We start from the raw sequence: 17,879 nt of genomic DNA, 5'->3' as shown, positions 1-17,879 counted from the left end.
AGACCTCCTGACAACTAAAACATGGGTCCAAGTGCCACATCCAATCCCTTCTTGAACACCTCCAGGGACCATGACTCCACCACCTCCCTGGGCAGCACATTCCTATGGCCAACAACTCTCTCTGGGAAGAACTTTCTCCTCACCTCCAGCCTAAACTTCCCCTGGTGCAGCTTGAGACTGTGTCCTCTTGTTCAGGTGATGGTTGCCTGGGAGAAGAGACCAACCCCTACCTGGCTACAACCTCCCTGCAGGGAGATGTAGACAGCAATAAGGTCTCCCCTGAGACTCCTCTTCTCCAGATGAAACACCCCTAGCTCCCTCAGCCTCTCCTCACAGGGCTGTGCTCCAGACCCCTCCCCAGCTTTGTTGCCCTTTTCTGGACATCTTCAAGAGTCTCAATGTCCTTCTTAAACTGAGGGGCCCAGAACTGGACACAGTCCTCAAAGTGTGGCCTAAGCAGTGCTGAGTACAGGGCAGAATGACCTCCCTGCTCCTGCTGGCCACACTGTTCCTGATGCAGGCCATGATGCCATTGGTCTTCAGTACCCCCAGTTCCCTTTTCTGTTTGGCAGCTCTCAAGCCGCTCCAACCCCAGCCTGTAGCACTGCATGGGGTTGTTGTGGCCAAAGTGCAGCACCTGGCACTTGGACTTCTTGAATGCCATCCTGTTGGACTCTGCCCATCTGTCCAGCCTGTCAAGGTCCCTCTGCAGAGCTCTCCTACCCTCTAACAGATCAACTCCTGCCCCCAGCTTGCTGTCATCTGCAAATTTACTGATGATGGACTCAATCCCCTCATCCAGATCATCAATGAAGATATTGAACAGGATGGGGCCCAGCACTGATCCCTGGGGCACACCACTGGTGCCTGGCTGCCAGCTGGCTGTGGCACCATTCACCATCACTCTCTGGGCTCGGCCCTCCAGCCAGTTCCTAACCCAGCTCAGAGTGCTGCTGTCCCAGCCGTGGGCTGCCAGCTTGACCAGGAGTTTGCTGTGGGGGACGGTGTCAGAGGCCTTGCTGAAGTCCAGGCAGACTCCATCCACAGCCTGCCCCACATCCACCAGGCAGTCACCTGGGCATAGAAGGAGATCAGGTTGGTGAGGCAGGACCTGCCCTTCCTAAATCCATGCTGGCTGGGCCTTATCCCTTGGCCATCCTGTAAGTGCTGTGATTGCACTCAGGATGACCTGTTCCATAATCTTGCCTGGCGCTGAGGTCAGGCTGCCAGGCCTGGAGTTTTCAGGTTCCTCCATCTGACCCTTCTTGTGGATGGGGATCACATTGGCCAGTTTCCAATCATCTGGGACCTCTCCAGTGAGCCAGGACTGGTGGAAAATGATGGAGAGCATCTTGGCAGCTCATCTGCCAGCTCTCTCAGCACCCTAGGATGGATCCCATCCGGTCCCATGGACTTGTAAGGATCCAAGTGGATTGGCAGGTCCCAAGCTAAGTCCTTGTGGATTTCAGGGGTACTATACTGCTCCCTGACTCCATCTACCAGTTCAGGAGGCCAGTTATCCTGGAGTCCTCCTGCCTTACTGTTGAAGATGGAGGCAAAGAAAGTATTTAGAACCTCAGCCTTTTCCTCATCTTCAGTCTCTTTTTCTTTGTGGTGCTGGTCCTTATGGTTGGTGGGGACTGCTTTGCCTTAGGCATCTCCTTAGATGGTTCCTCTTCAGCCCTCTCATCCACATTGCCCTCAGACTGCAGGGCCTCATACTTACTGTGCAAGGGCAATGGGAGAGGGGCAGAGGGCTGGGATGGTGTGGTGGTTTGAAAGGAAAGGCTCTGCTTTCCCTCCCCCACTGAGAAAGAGACCACGGCTAAACCCAGTTGGAGAAATGAGATTATATTTTACAAGGAAACAGATTATATGTAACACAACAAATACAGGTATTTTACAGGAATATACAGCAAATGAACTCAACCAGAAACCAGATCCCCACCCAGAGGGGGCTTCCCCCTGTGCCCCCTTCACCCCCCTACCTCCCTTCTCCCCCAAAGAGGTAGAAGACGAGAAGAAAGGGGAGTTAGTACAGCAGACAGAGGCCTATGCACAGGGAGTTAGTTCTTATCTTAGTTGGCCAGAATCCCAGAAGCAGAATCCAGCCAAAAGGGACAGCGAAGGAAGGAAGACTGAGAGAAAGTTCCCAGCTCCCCTGGGTCCAATCTCACCTCCCCCCTATACTTGGCCAATGAAATTCGTTTAGAATACCAAAATATTTTATAAACATTTAGCCAGTGTGCCCCTTTCTTAAAGGCACAGTGTCAAACGGCCACAGATGGATTCCCCTTGCTTCCTCTAACAGGGACTTGTATCTATCCCTCCCTGTTTCTGGGGATGCCTCCCTCAAGAGGGGAGGTCTGCAAAGCCTGCTCCCACATATCTAACTCCCTTTCACATTCCCATATAGTCCTGAGCCTTGATACTTCATCCTTAAGCCCAACCAGGACACTCAGCCACTAGGTTGAGGAGAAAATCCACCTGGTCACACCTGTCTCCTTCCCCCTCCATTCCAAATGCCAGGCTCCAGCACTCTCTGCAGCTAGCAGCCTGGACACCTGCGTGCTTGTGCACCAACTCTGTCTGGGTACCTACTGATTTTCTAATAGCCTTTGGCCAAGTTGTTACCATGGTTCAGAGGCTACCACAGAGGCTTCTGTACTCCGTCAGCTGCCCCGGCATGCGCAGCTGGGCAAGAAGGCTCTCCAGACAAAATGGCGTCGCGCGCTCAGCCCAGCCAGGGTTTAAAATTCCCACAGCTGACGTCAGGATCCCGAGCAGGCACGCGAGAAGATGACCCTGCCAGTCCTTGCAGTCTGCCAGGGGTCCTTCTGACCCACAAAGCCCTGAAAAGAAACCAAAAGAGAAAGATCTTAGCTCAAGCACACTGGTATTGATGAAAAAATTACCTGTGCCCCTGACCCCTCAACTAGTTTTCCCAGAGCCTTGAAGTCCTTTTTGATTACCTTGGGACCTCTGGTTTCAACCCCATCACTCCCTACCTGAATAACTATCAAGGGATAGTAATCAGAGGACTGTACCAGACTAGGCAGCCTTCTGGTAACATCTCTGACCTGGGCCCCAGGGAGGCAGAAGACTGCCCTGTGGGAAGGATCCGGCTGACATCTGGGGCCCTCTGTTCCCCTCAGGAGGGAATCACCAATAACAATAACCTTCCTCTTTTTTTTGACGGAACAAGTCCTGATGCGGGGGGCAGGCTGTTTGGCTTTAGGCAACACCTCAGATGGTGTCTCTTCTGTCTTCAGTATCACCTCTCAACTTGCAGTGCCCCATACTTGTTTTGCAAGGGCAGCTGGGAAGGTGAGGGGAGCCGTGAGGGTTTTATTTTGCCTCTCCTAAGAGGGACCTGTATCCATTTCCCGCTGCATTTTGGGTCACCTGCCTCTGCTAGGGGAGCCTGCAGAGTCTGCTTACTCAAGTTCAACTCCCTTTCACATTCCCTTAGAGTCCTAAGTTTAGCAACTTCTACCTTCAGTTCAGCCACTAGGTTAAACAGATAGTCAAGCTGCTCACACCTAATGCAGGTGTTGTCTCCACTGCCCTCCATTTCAGGTGCGAGGCTCCAGCCAAATCAGGACTTTGTTGGTTTTGGTGGTTGGGCTCAAGGTTTTTCCAGGGCAACCATGTGGGCATTTTGTGGGTTCCGAGGGGACAGCTGGGCATGTAGCTGTGGCACAGAATCTCTTCTGCCCTTTCAAGACAGCAGCAGCAATTCCGTAGCCAGCAGCACCAGGGGAAAGCTTAAGAATGAGGTGCCCACCCCTTTCCCCTTTGTTCCGTGTTGTGTGGTGAGCGGCGCAGAGCAGGGGATGTGGCTGTTGTAAGCAGATCAGAGTCAGCTTGTCCCGGGGTGGTGGGGGCTAGCCGCAGCAGGAAGGCAAGCAGTGGCCTCTGGAATCCAAGAAGGCGAGCAGTGGCTTTAGCTGGAAGCTGCTCCTGAGGCCCAGGGAGCGAGTGATGGCTTTGGCTGGACAAGCTACTTTGTGGCCCGAGGGGTGGCAGCAACTTTGATCTGTACTGCGGTGGTAGAGGCGGAGGGCGGCTCTGCCGTTCCGTGCATCGGGCGGTGGCTGTGGCAGTTGTTTCCTCTCCCTTGATTTTCGGACACATTCGGACACATTCGGAAAATGGCACCTAGCCCCTGGCTCCACCTCTCTTCTTGGTGGCTTGCAGTGCAGCCACTCCCTCTCCCAGGGCGGGGCTGTGTAGCCAGATGCAGCCGTGCTTCGGTACGCTCTCGCTCAGCAGTGAGCGGCATGCCTGTGAGCGGTGTGCATGCATGCAGCTTGGGCCGCAGCTGGAAGAGGTCAGCACTGGGCTTGGGACAGGTCTGTGCAGCTTTTGGAAGTCTCAGCATGCTGTTTCCTGGAGGGGTGGAAAGGAGTTGATGAACCTGATTGTTCTGACTTGATTGCCCCAAGGGGTGGAAACATGCTGCTTGAGCAGATGCGGATGGAGATAAAGGTTTGCTTGAGAAGTTATGAGGTTCTTCTGGGTGACCTGGATGTCCATCAAGTCCATGAAGAGCTCACACTGCAGAAGAATGAACCCTGTGTCACTGGGAGGTTCCACCAGATGAGGGAGAAGAACTGGAAAGAGCTGTTATCTGAGCCGGAATGAGAAGCTGTTTGGAAGGATGCCCAGATGAAGACTTGGACTTTGCTATACACATCCTCTGAAGATTTCTAATTTGATGATCTGTTTTGGGTGCAGGGATTATGGTACGAAATAAGAGGTGGCACGTGGCAGTTCAGGCTGGGTGCCTCCTGCTCCTGCCACATAAGTTATACCTCTGATGTCCCAAGTGTCTGATCCAGTAAGGTGAACACAGGAAACAGAGTACTTCATACCCATAAATCCTGCACCCTATAAATCCAGCTGCAAAGTCCTTCTCTTCCTCTTTCTTCCCTCTCTGCTCCCATGGGAGAGGCTCCCTATCGGGTAATGGTGGGGAAGTATCTCAAGGCCTCTTAGGCCTGGATAGGCCTAGTGTCAGGAGGAGAAGGGGTGAGGTGGGGCAGTCTCAGACCTGGCCAGCCTGAGACCAGCCTGGTACTGGGGGGGTGGGAGCGGGGAAGAAAGAGCCCGGGGGAGGTTTGGGTACATGCTTAGGTGGGGAGAAGGGAAGTGTTGGGAGGCCTCTGGGTGTGCTGGAAGGGACTCTGTATGCTTTGGGATTCTTTGCCACTATGCTTTGTAGTTTCTGTAAAACACCAATTGCTTTTCCATTTAAACTTCCCATCACTTTGCAATCCATTGGTGTGATGAGTGTCATTCTTTTGTCCCTTTCAGGGGCAAGAGAGGATTTATCCAGCCTTAAACCAGGACAGACAGCTACCCTTCTGGTATTGTTACCTCTGGCTCTGCCACTGGCTCCTGCACTCTCCTGAAAAGAGCAGAAGTTGGTTGACCATCCTGCCTATTCATGCTTTCACCCAATCGGTCATGCAGGGTTATCCCAAGACTCCCATGTGATTGCTGCTGCCTATTTTAGATTGGCCTAGTTCAAATTGGTCTTCCAGGAAGAGATCTGTTCCTGACAGCTGAAACTCGTACCCATTTGGAAGAGGAAGGAGCAAGCTCAACCCCCTTTGCCAATTTGGATATGGAGGTTATAAATTCCTCCTTCAGCTCTTTCATGCAATCCTTTATCTCTCCAGTCAGAGTTTTAATGGCTGATACCAAAGAAACACATGTGAGACTCTCCTCCAATTGCCTCATGTAGTCACTAAAATAACCAGCAGTAGGAGGCATTCCACCATAGTTTCTTGCCACGATTCTGCTTGCTAACATACCAGCATAATTAAGAGGATCAAGTTTAATGAGTTTCTTGGCAAGACCTGTTCCCACAGGAATTTCATCAGGATTCAACATACCATGATTTACACTGTGCTTCTGTGTCAACCAAGGTCCTGTACTTCTGAAATGTTGAAGTGCCAGGACACTGAATAAATACATCCCAATAGATTCTGTTATCTCCATTATCCCTCTCCTCCCCCTGACAGGAGCCAGGGCACCACTAATTATGAGCATTGTATATACATGTACAGTTGACACAGCATTTAGTGTTAGTGTTAGAGCCACTGCTGGAGCAATCAAATTTGTTCTGGGAAACTGAGGTAGTAGCAGCTACCCTTCTGGTATTGTTACCTCTGGTTCTGCCACTCTCCAGCTCCCACACTCTCCCCAGAAGTACAGCAGTGTGTTGTCCATCCCACTTATTGATGTTTTCACCAAATCGGTCACACAGGATTATCCGAAGACACTCACATGATTGCTGCTGTCTGGGCTGAACTGACGGCAGAGACTGGCACCCATTTAGAAGGTGAGGGGGAAAGAGAGGTATCCTTCTCTTTCACCAACTTGGAAATGGAGGTCTTAAGTTCCTCCTTCAGCTCTTTCATGGCATTCTTTATTTCTCCACCCAGAGCGGTTATGGCTGAAACCAATGAATTGTGTCACAGACTGTCCTCCAGCTGCCTCATCTGATCAGCAAATTCACCAGCAGTAGGAAGCTTTCCTCCATTATCTTTTCCTACAAGTCTGCTTGCCAGAATATCAGCATAGGATGGAGGAGCAAGTTAAATAAGCTTCTTCTAAAGAGCTTTCCCAACAGGAATCTCATCAGGATTCTATGTGCCATGATCTCCACAAATTACTTCTCTCACTGCAAACTCTCTCCAACACTTAATTCCCTGTTCAATTGTTAACCACATATATGGGTTACAGGGTAAATAATCCGTGGACCCTGCCAGGCACTGATGGACTATATGAGCTTCCTCTCTCATCTGCCTGTGTCCATGTGTGCTGGACAGGAACCTTTGATGGGTAATGGAGGAGAGGGGAAAGAGGGAGATGAGACTGTGGAACTACTATCTTACCATCTATACTCCACACACCCTTTAGAAATATCTTTTATTTGAACCTACTCACCCACCTAAGAATCATCAACAGTTATTTTCACACAACAGAATCCTCTCCAAAACCACTGTTTCCCCAGAGCACACTTAAAGTTTCACCACAGAAGGAAAGAGGAGTCAGAAGCCAAAATTTGAATGCAACACAACTTTAACCAGTCCAGAAAACAGAAGAAGGTGCACCAGGGGCAGCCACTAAGATGGGAATGGGGTGGGGCTGCTGCAGGGTGTCCATCTGCCTGCCCTGCCAAAGAAGGGAGACCAAGAGGCCAAGAGTGCCTCCCTGCTAGGCTGGCACCAGGAGGGAGCTACAGCAAAGTGAAGAGAGAGAGAGGAGAGCAGAAGAAGCAAATACAGACATAATCCACACTTCCAGACAGCACAGGCTGACCCCTGCCTGCCACCCTTGCAGGAGATGTCAGGGACACAGAAGTAATGTAAACAGAGTGGTCCAAAGCTCTATCTCAAGTCTAGCACCAAGGTCTATGGTGTTGGAAGTTCTTCTAGCCAAGGCTATTGCCAGCAGCTCTAGCAGGGTCTGCAGCAGTAGCGGCTGGTGATGCAGGAGAGGTCAAAGCCCCCAGAGCTGATGGGCACTCCCTCAGAGCTGAGGATGCTGCCAACAGCAGCAGAGGTGGAGGAGCCCATGGCAATGTTCTGGGGGAAGGAGCAGGAGCAGACACCAGCACATGTGCACTTACCCCGCATACTCAGTTGTTTACCAGAGACACATGGTCCTGTCCCCTTTGTTCCGTTTCCTGCATTACCCCGACTTTCTGCAGGAAGGAGGGGGGACTGGGGCACCATGTCAGACATGAGGGTCTGTCTGGGTTTGTGCAAGGGCTCATTTGGCCCTGCCATGACAGGCACAGCCAAGGTCCTCAAGCCTCAACAGCAACCGCTTTCCTGCTTAGCTGCAAAGCTACAAAGTCTTCAGGGATAAAGCTGTCACCAAGTCTGCACTACAGCAACAAGCTTCAAACCCAACAGAGCATGAAACTGTGCTCTTTCAGCTTTCACATCTCTAATGCCATTTTGGTTTTGTATAAATCCCTTTGTGGTGGTGTAACTCACGGATTATAAATGCTGCAGCCCCAGTAAATTCTGGACTCATAAATTGTGAGTAACTGATTTGTTTCTTTGTATAAGGTTCACTTCTGCCTTGACTCCTCACTGTTTCAGCAGCAAGGTGCCAGTTGAGGCTTTCCCTAGTGGGCAAGCAGCATATTCCACTGCAGGTTCTCATTCTAGTTGAGTAAGTGGTTTGCATTTTCTGATATCACTTTACTGTCTAGACTGTTGCCTGTACCCTTTTGTGGAGATTACCAACCATGACCATACACCTGTAACTGTAAATATACTGCAAAAATGTTATTGGCAATTTCTAATATTAAAACAAAATAATGGTTATTTTATTAATATTTCTGCTGCTTATTAATATCACATCTATATCAGGACACATCCTCTATTTGAACCTCTTCCTCCAGGACAGATCCATCCAGAGCTAGATGGGACCCAATGCACAAGAGACACAAAGATTTTCAGCCTCATACATTGACCTAACACAGCCATGAGCTCTGCAGCCAAGGGTAGCTCCAATTGGATTCCCCATTCACTGAACATACTCCAAGAACCAGGGCTCAAGACTCACCTGGAAAGAGACAATAACAAGGCTGTGAGAGTAATAGACATTGGCTCTGGGGTAGCCAGGAATGTCTTGCTCAGCTCCAAGGGACTGCACACAATGGGCAACCCAGTGCAGTGAATCCTGTGATCTCTTCCTCTACACATAAAGAGGCACAGGATTTAGGGATATGAAATATTGTTTCCTGTGTCCACCTTACTGGTTTAGACACTTGGAACACCAGAGGTGTAACTTATGTGGCAGTAACAGGAGGCAACACACACACCAAGGACAACTTGGTGCAGTGAATTCTACCGCCTCCAAACTCTTCAAACAAAATTGGATCCTCTTTTGCACCCAACAGAGTGCTCTCCCAAATCACTGTTTCTCCTGAGCAGGCTGGAATGGTCAACACAGAAGGAAAGAGGAGTCAGAGGCCAAAATTTGAATGCAGTACAACTTTAATGAGTCCAGAGAAGAAAATAAGGTGTACCAGGAGCAGCCACTAAGATGGGAAAAGGGGTGGAGCTGCTGCAGGGTGTCCATCTGCCTGCCCTGCCAAGGAAGGGAGGCCAACAGGTACCAGCTAGGCAGGCACTGGGAGAGAGCTACAGCAAAGCAAAGAGAGAGAGAAGAGAGCAGAAGAAGCAAATACAGACATAATCCACATTTCTAGACAGCACAGGCTGACCCCTGCCTGCCACCCTTGCAGGAGATGTCAGGGACGCAGAAGTAATGTAAACAGAGTGGTCCAAAGCTCTATCTCAAGTCTAGCACCAAGGTCCATGGTGTTGGAAGTTCTTCTAGCCAAGGCCATTGCCAGCAGCTCTAGCAGGGGCGGCAGCAGTAGCGGTTGGTGATGCAGGAGAGGTCAAAGCCCCCGGAGTTGATGGGCACTCCCTCAGAGCTGAGGATGCTGCCAACAGCAGCAGAGGTGGAGGAGCCCACGGCAGTGTTCTGGGGGAAGGAGCTGAGGATGGGTCCAGGCAGGGTGACCACAACAGGGGAGGGCTGGATGACGATGGTGGAGCTCTGGCACTGCCTGCAGCAGGGCTCATTGCAGCTGCTGGCCAGTGGGGTTGGGCCGCAGGGCTGGCAGCAGGGCTCGCAGGGCTGGCAGCTTTGGCACTTCTCAGGGCAGGACATGGTTTTGGGCTGCAGGTGCACCTGTGAGAGAATGTCATGGAAGCTCAATATGGGAAAATATAAGAAGCTGCTCTGCACCCAACCACAGTGGAACCAGGATTCCTCATATCCCAGCATATGCTGCTTAGCTCAGAGCCCATGAGATACCTAATTATAGTCTCAGTCTGTCTCTGATGAAGACCTTTTCTCCCCTCTCCCAGAAGGAGCAGAGGCTTCAGACTCACCTGGTTGCCAAGGAGAAGGAGGTGAGAGAAGTGGATGAGAGACCAGAGGGCTGGGCTGCCTTTTATAGCAGTGCTGCAGTGCCTCAGGCCCAGAGGCAGCTCTGTGGAAGGAAGAATTCTGTGAGCAGCTCATGACAAATGCAAACCATCCCAGCACAGGCTGCGTCCTGGGTTCCTGCTCTGCTGATGCTTCAATTCCTCACTTCTGCATCATCCTTTCCGTTAGGAAGTCTCCTCTCAGTGTACAAGTGAGAGCCCCAAGGATGTCTGGGGCAGACACTTGTGAGTGCAGACACAAGACTTCTATCAGCTGCAGGCAGGTGATGTGCACCTGAGCCATTCTGGGGGCATGGTTTGGGACCAAGTTGTCAGGAAATGGGCAGGGCACTGATATCAGTGTGACCCCCAGACTCTCCAGGCAGAATTCCCTTTTCATTTTTTTCCATTTGCTCTGAGGCTAGAGGTAGGATAGTGTCACTGACTCAACTCTGAACTTGTATAGCTGGGGACCAGCCCAGCCCTTTCCTGGACTTGCTGAAAGCGTTGCCAGAAGGTGCTGCTGGGAGGTCTCACCGAGGACTGTAATGGTTTAGCCTCTATGCAAAGACATTTCAGAAAACACTTCCGAGGAAGGGAGGGATGAACTAAAGCAGACAGAATCAGGAAAAAAAATTGAATTTTGATCAGAGGTTTTTGAATGACAGTCTGGCAGGTGATCATCGCTTACTGCTCACATCCTAGCGAGATGGGAGAACACATCTGTGAAAGGCTTACTGCAGCTCAAGGTAGGCCTGCAGAAGGCAGCTTGCATTCAGGCTGTGTATGAACTTGGAGATACAGAATTCCAATGGTGGCTGTGGTAAACCTTTAGCACCTTACACTGCTTATTAAAGGGCTACCAGGAGCTTTAAAAGTCTATGTCCAGACCTTAAGGGAAAGAATCAGAAGGCTTAAGACCATAACCAACAAAATCCTCAGAATGTGCCCACATATATAATGACCTGGACAGAAATATTAGGCTATATTGTTGCCTATGGTCATGAGATGGACTGGAGTGAGTCTGCAAGCAGCATGGATGGGTTGGGGAGGTTTTCAAACCTCACTGCAAGCAAATTTTCATGTGGTGAGAGTTTAAACATGGTCTGATGTGGAATTTAGTAACCCAAATGGGTTTGACATTATATATCCTAAGTGTCATGGTCCAGGACAAGAGATTAAATTGGTAGGAGCCTGTGGATAGCTGGTGCACTTGCAGTACCTGCTGGTACACTGTCAGATGCTGAAAAGGGGCAAACCCCAAACTGCAAAAAAGAATTACAGCAACTGCTGGGTACACTGAGATATTGGAGAGAGCACAAATGTGGGTTTTCAGTGATTTCTTATCCCTTGTATGATTTGCTCAGGACACAGACAGCATGGGATTGGACTCCACAGCATGCATCTGATGAGAAACGTGACAGCAGTGCCTGTTATAAACGGGCCACACAAGAACATTTCTAAGTTTCTTGTGAGAGCTGTTTTATTAAAAAGCAGAAGAAAGCAAGCAGCAGAAAAAAAAAGGAGAGAAATGATGTGCCGGGACGCAGAGACCTCCCCCCACAGATACCTCCAGTCTCTGCCAAAAAGCATCTCACAAATACTATATTTTCTTTATATAGCTACATCATTTACATATGCATGCTTATGCCTAATAGAAGGCAGGGATATGATAATGAGTTCTAGCAACTTCATGAACATGCATCTTCCTTGTGGTAAGGGTTGCAGATGAGGCAGGGGAGGTTTTTCTCCTGCATCCTTTGAAGAACGACAACTTCTCACACAGGCACTGCTGCAGCACAGGACTTCTCTAAGGTAAACATTCTGCAATCCTGGGAAAGTTGGCATAAGGTTCCCGTCTAAAGCCAAAACAATCTGAACATTTACCCTCTGTTCTCAAAACAGACCAACTGCCACTACCCACCCTGAATACTGCATCCTGTAACACAAATCACAAACCACTACTGCATTTGTAACAGTGCCCATTTCCTGACAAGCTGGCCACAAACAAGCCCTCAGGAATGACCCAGGCACACATTACCTGCCTGCATGGGATGCCACCAGCACTGCAGCTGACTCGTCTGCCTGCACTGACATCTGTCTGCCCTGCACACCCTTGGGGGCCTCACCTGGGCACTGAGAGCAGACCTCCCAACGGAAAGAATGTGGCAGAAGGCAGGAAATGAAGCAGCAGCAGGACAGGAACCCAGGATGCAGCCTGTGCCATCTGCTGGGATGGTTTGCATTTGTCATGAGCTGCTCACAGAATTCTTCCTTCTGCAAAGCTGCCTCTGGGCCTGAGGCACTGCAGCACTGCTATAAAAGGCAGCCCTGCTCTCTGCTCTCTCATCCACTTCTCTCACCTCCTTCTCCTTGGCAACCAGGTGAGTCCGAAGCCTCTGCTCCTCCTTCTGTAACATCAGGTCTTTGCCTAATGGAATCTCATCTGGTAGGGAATGTCCTAATACTGGACTGGGACCTGATACTCCTAGGAGAAAGAAGGGGAGAGAAGATCTTCAGCAGAGAGAGACTGGGACATAGATGAGGTGTTTCATGAGCTTTGAAGAGAGCAGGTTATGCTGGTCCAGGATGGAACCTGGACTTCACTGTGGTTGGGTGCAGAGCAGCTTCTTATATTTTCCCATATTGAGATTCCATGACATTCTCTCACAGGTGCACCTGCAGCCCAAAACCATGTCCTGCCCTGAGAAGTGCCAAAGCTGCCAGCCCTGCGAGCCCTGCTGCCAGCCCTGCGGCCCAACCCCACTGGCCAGCAGCTGCAATGAGCCCTGCTGCAGGCAGTGCCAGAGCTCCACCATCGTCATCCAGCCCTCCCCTGTTGTGGTCACCCTGCCTGGACCCATCCTCAGCTCCTTCCCCCAGAACACTGCCGTGGGCTCCTCCACCTCTGCTGCTGTTGGCAGCATCCTCAGCTCTGAGGGAGTGCCCATCAACTCCGGGGGCTTTGACCTCTCCTGCATCACCAACCACTACTGCTGCCGCCCCTGCTAGAGCTGCTGGCAATGGCCTTGGCTAGAAGAACTTCCAACACCATGGACCTTGGTGCTAGACTTGAGATAGAGCTTTGGACCACTCTGTTTACATTACTTCTGCGTCCCTGACATCTCCTGCAAGGGTGGCAGGCAGGGGTCAGCCTGTGCTGTCTAGAAATGTGGATTATGTCTGTATTTGCTTCTTCTGCTCTCTTCTCTCTCTCTTTGCTTTGCTGTAGCTCTCTCCCAGTGCCTGCCTAGCTGGTACCTGTTGGCCTCCCTTCCTTGGCAGGGCAGGCAGATGGACACCCTGCAGCAGCTCCACCCCTTTCCCATCTTAGTGGCTGCTCCTGGTACACCTTATTTTCTTCTCTGGACTCATTAAAGTTGTGCTGCATTCAAATTTTGGCCTCTGACTCCTCTTTCCTTCTGTGTTGACCATTCCAGCCTGCTCAGGAGAAACAGTGATTTGGGAGAGCACTCTGTTGGGTGCAAAAGAGGATCCAATTTTGTTTGAAGAGTTTGGAGGCGGTAGAATTCACTGCACCAAGTTGTCCTTGGTGTGTGTGTTGCCTCCTGTTACTGCCACATAAGTTACACCTCTGGTGTTCCAAGTGTCTAAACCAGTAAGGTGGACACAGGAAACGGAGTATTTCATACCCATAAATCCTGTGCTCTATAAATCCATCCACAAAGTTCTTCTCTTCCTCTTTCTTCCCTCTCTTCTCCCGTGGGAGATCCTCCTGTCCTGGAGGAACTTGGAATATAGAGGAACAAACTGGAATCTCCCTATACATGAAAGCGAACAGCAATGCTGCCTCGGATGGCATAGACAAACCACCTTGAGTTCACAACGGAGCTAAGCAACAGGTCACAAGCTATAACCCTCCCCCACCCTATCCCCATTTAAGTGGCTGCTCCTGGTACACCTTCTTATCTGCTCTGGACTCATTAAAGTTGTGCTGCATCCATTGTGATTTTTCTAGACTGTTTTTCTACTGTTTATCAGCCTTCTCTCGTGTGTAATTCAACTATCATCAACCAGGCAAATGAACCTGAACCAAATTGGCTCAGAAAAATAATTGTTGATATTTCACAAATCCTATTAATATTTTATCATATTTCTGGCCTATAAATCTGTATAAACTAAATCAGCTCCCTGTTGGGTAACAGTGGGGGAGTATCTCAAGGCCTCTTAGGCCTTGCTAGGCCTAGTGCCAAGAGGAGACATGGGGGAGCAGGGGCCAGGGGGGGAGGGGTCAGTCTCAGACCTGTCCAGCCTGAGACCAGCCTAGCAGAGGGGGGGAAGAAAGAGCCCTGGGGTGATTGAGTATACCCTCAGGTGGGGAGAAGGGTAGTGTTGGGAGGCTTTAGGTGTTCTGGAAGGGACTGTGTACACTTTGGGATATCATTGCCACTGTGCTTTGTAGTTTCTGTAAAACACCAATTGCTTTTCCATTTAAAGTTCCCATCACTGTGCAATCCATTGCTGTGATGAGCGTCATTCTTTCGTCCCTCTCAGGGCAACAGAGGATCTGTCTGCCTCTCAACCAGGACAGTGTGCAGTCCCCTGGAGCTGAGCAAGACATTCCTGGCATCTCCAGAGCCGATGGCTATCACTCTTGCAGACTTTCTGCTTCACTTCCCATGGGAGCCTTGAGCACTGGATCTTGGAGCACTGTGTGAATGGGAAGCCCAACCACTGATGCCCTTGGCTGCAGAGCTGTAGTAGGCCAAACAATGAGGTCCCCTCCCCTCCATCACCTCCTCAAAGTTCCATGGCCAGCTCGCATGGATACAGGCAGATGAGAGAGGAACCTCATACAGTCCTTGAGCACTTGCCAGGGCCCATCTGCTCTCATCAATTTGAAGGAGATAATGAGAAGTTTTACTGAAATTGGTCTTTTGGATTCTGAGCCCTGCTACTCTTCCCTGTGTGATTTGATACTTCCCAACAACAATTTCAATCTGCCAAGCCTCATGAAGCTGGCAAATGCCTCCTGTATTTTCTCCCTGTTTAGTGCATTTCTCCAATGTATCACAGTATCAGGTCCTGCCTCACCAACCTGATCTCCTTCTATGATCAGGTGACCCGTCTGGTGGACGTGGGGAGGCCTGTGGATGTAGTCTACCTGGACTTCAGCAAGGCCTTTGACACCGTCCCCCACAGTAAACTGCTGGCTAAGCTGTCAGCTCGTGGTTTGGACAGCAACACTCTGTGCTGGGTTAGGAACTGGCTGGAGGGCCGAGCCCAGAGAGTGGTGGTGAATGGTGCCCCATCCAGCTGGCGGCCAGGCACCAGTGGCGTCCCCCAGGGATCAGTGCTGGGCCCCATCCTCTTTAACATCTTCATTGATGATCTGGATGAGGGGGTTGAGTCAGTCATCAGCAAGTTTGCAGATGACACCAAGTTGGGAACAGATGTTAGTCAGTTAGAGGGTAGAAAGGCTCTGCAGAGGGACCTCGACCGACTGGACAGATGGGCAGAGTCTAATGGCATGGCATTTAACAAGTCCAAGTGCCGGGTGCTGCACTTTGGCCACGGCAACCCCAGGCAGAGCTACAGGCTGGGGTCAGAGTGGCTGAGAGCTGCCAAACAGAGAGGGACCTGGGGGTGATGATTGACACCCGCCTAAACATGAGCCAGCAGTGTGCCCAGGTGGCCAAGAGGGCCAATGGCATCCTGGCCTGTATTAGGAATAGTGTGGCCAGCAGGAGCAGGGAGGTCATTGTGCCCCTGTACTCTGCATTGGTTAGGCCACACCTTGAGTACTGTGTCCAGTTCTGGGCCCCTCAGTTTATTCTCTCTGTTCGTTCTTGGGGGTGATGAGTCTGTTCACAGACCAAGGACCAAGGTTTGTCTTATGCCCAGGTGCACAGCTAGGAAGGGATTTTGCTTCCTCAGGACAATTTGGTTAGGAGATAAAGCCACAAGAGCAGTCATGTCTCACAAGGACAGGTCCCTTCTGCAAGAGTGTGGCTGGGGGCAGAAGAAGAGCAGCACTAGCCAGGCAGATGCATCTTTTCTATACTCATTAGAATCATAGAATCAATAAGATGGCACCGAGGTCAGGCTGACAGGCCTGTAATTCCCTGGCTCATCCAACCGGCCCTTCTTGTGGATGGGCACCATGTTGGCCAGCCTCCAGTCTTCTGGGACCTCTCCAGTGAGCCAGGACTGTTGAAAAATGATGGAGAGGGCTTGGCCAGCACATCTGCCAGCTCTCTCAGCACCCTAGGATGGATCCCATCTGGTCCCATGGACTTGTGGGGATCCAAGCAGCTGAGGAGAGCTCCAATCACCTGCTCATGGAACACAGGGAAACTCCAGAGTGGAGGTCTTCTTGCTGCCAAATACTGAAAATTCTTAGCTTGACCAAATACTGAAAATTCAATTATCTCGTGGTCACTGGCCCCTAAACAGCCTCCGATTACCGCATCCCCACCAGCCCTTCCCTGTTGGTGAAGAGGAGGTCAAGCAGAGCCTTACGCCTGGTAGGCTCACGCAGCACCTGGGATAAGAAGCTGTCCTCCATGCACTCTGAGAACCTCCTAGACTGTCTCCTCTCTGCTGTGTTGAGATCCCAGCAGATATCAGGCAGGTTGAAGTCGCCCATGAATTCTTTCATGATTCTTTCAGGGTATCTTGTACAGATCCCTACCATGTGGTGGCAGCATGATCAGTTATCAAACTGTGGAACTATTTGTGGTGTTCTATCAAATTGAGTGAGGTGAAATGAGCTGTGCCATGGGAATGAGAGTCTGCATGAGCTGTACTGCCAGAATCTCTGAGCCCATGGGCAGCCTGGGCTCTGAGGGTGAAGCAGGAGCCTCTGCAACTACTTACTGTTTTCCTCTACTCCTCATGCTGTGGCCTTTGAGTTGTTAGTGGCCTGTCTTGCAGTAACTCAGCCTTCAGCTGAGGATTATGGCTGGGAAGTGATCATGGAGGCACATCCCTGGAGAGCCTGGAGGGTGTCCTGCATGGTGGCATGGGATGTGGAGTGAGGCTGCTGAGGGTGAAACTTCTGGGAGAGTAACTTCCGTAGAGGCAGAACAAAAAGTGCTGGAGATTGGAGAAAGGGACACCTGAGCATTCCTGGGCATTGTCAGTGACAATGGCTCGATAGCCGGTCAGAACTGCTGCCTCGGGACAGCACCGCTCGCTTTGTGAGTTTCTGCTCGGCTTTTTGCCTTGCTTTCGGGGTTTAGCGGGTCGGGAGGACTCCTGGGGGGCAGGGATTGAGGCGGGCTCATGCTCTCGCGAGCGTGCACGGGAGCGAGTGCCTGACGTCAGCCGCGGGAGATTTAAATCCCAGCCGGGCTGTGCACACGGCGCCAGTTTGGTTCCAGAGCCTTTCGGCTGCTTGTGAGGTGAAAGCTACATAAGGGAACACAGAATGTGGTCAGGAGGGTTGCTAGGAGGATCACAGATCAAAGGACACCAAAGGAAGAGGGACCAGTTCCAACACCTTCCAGCAGTAACCATGAGGCAGCTGGGATTGTCACCATGGACATTTCTCCAATGTATCACAGTATCACAGTATCACAGTATAAGCAAGGTTGGAAGAGACCCTAAGGATCATCAAGTCCAACCTGTCTCGACAGACCTCACGACTAGACCACGGCACTTGGTGCCATGGTCTAATCTCCCCTTGAACACCTCCAGGGACGGTGACTCCACCACCTCCCTGGGCAGCACATCCCAATGGCGAATGACTCGCTCAGTGAAGAACCTTTTCCTCACCTCGTGTCTAAACCTCCCCTGGCACAGCTTGAGACTGTGTCCCCTTGTTCTGGTGCTGGTTGCCTGGGAGAAGAGACCAACCCCTTCCTGTCTACAACCACCTTTCAGGTAGTTGTAGAGGGCAATGAGGTCACCCCTGATCCTTCTCTTCTCCAGGCTAAACAA

The 17,879-nt window shown here is 50.9% G+C and overlaps 1 protein-coding gene and 1 pseudogene across 1 annotated transcript; one reads left to right on the top strand and one right to left on the bottom strand.

The window, feature by feature from the left end:
* Nucleotides 1–9,396: 9,396 nt before the first annotated feature.
* LOC128898956 (feather keratin Cos1-2-like) lies at nucleotides 9,397–10,071 on the bottom strand (annotated as a pseudogene).
* A 906-nt stretch (nucleotides 10,072–10,977) lies between these two features.
* On the top strand, nucleotides 10,978–12,986 carry LOC128898991 (feather keratin Cos1-2-like). Its single transcript, XM_054176875.1, has 3 exons — nucleotides 10,978–10,992; nucleotides 12,260–12,358; nucleotides 12,648–12,986. Exons 1-3 carry the CDS (start codon nucleotides 10,978–10,980, stop codon nucleotides 12,984–12,986), a joined length of 453 nt encoding a protein of 150 aa, XP_054032850.1.
* The last annotated feature ends 4,893 nt before the right edge of the window (nucleotides 12,987–17,879 follow it).

Source organism: Dryobates pubescens, chromosome 36, assembly GCF_014839835.1.
Source record: "Dryobates pubescens isolate bDryPub1 chromosome 36, bDryPub1.pri, whole genome shotgun sequence".
NCBI lineage: Eukaryota > Metazoa > Chordata > Aves > Piciformes > Picidae > Dryobates > Dryobates pubescens.
This window is presented reverse-complemented; position numbering and strand designations above follow the sequence as displayed.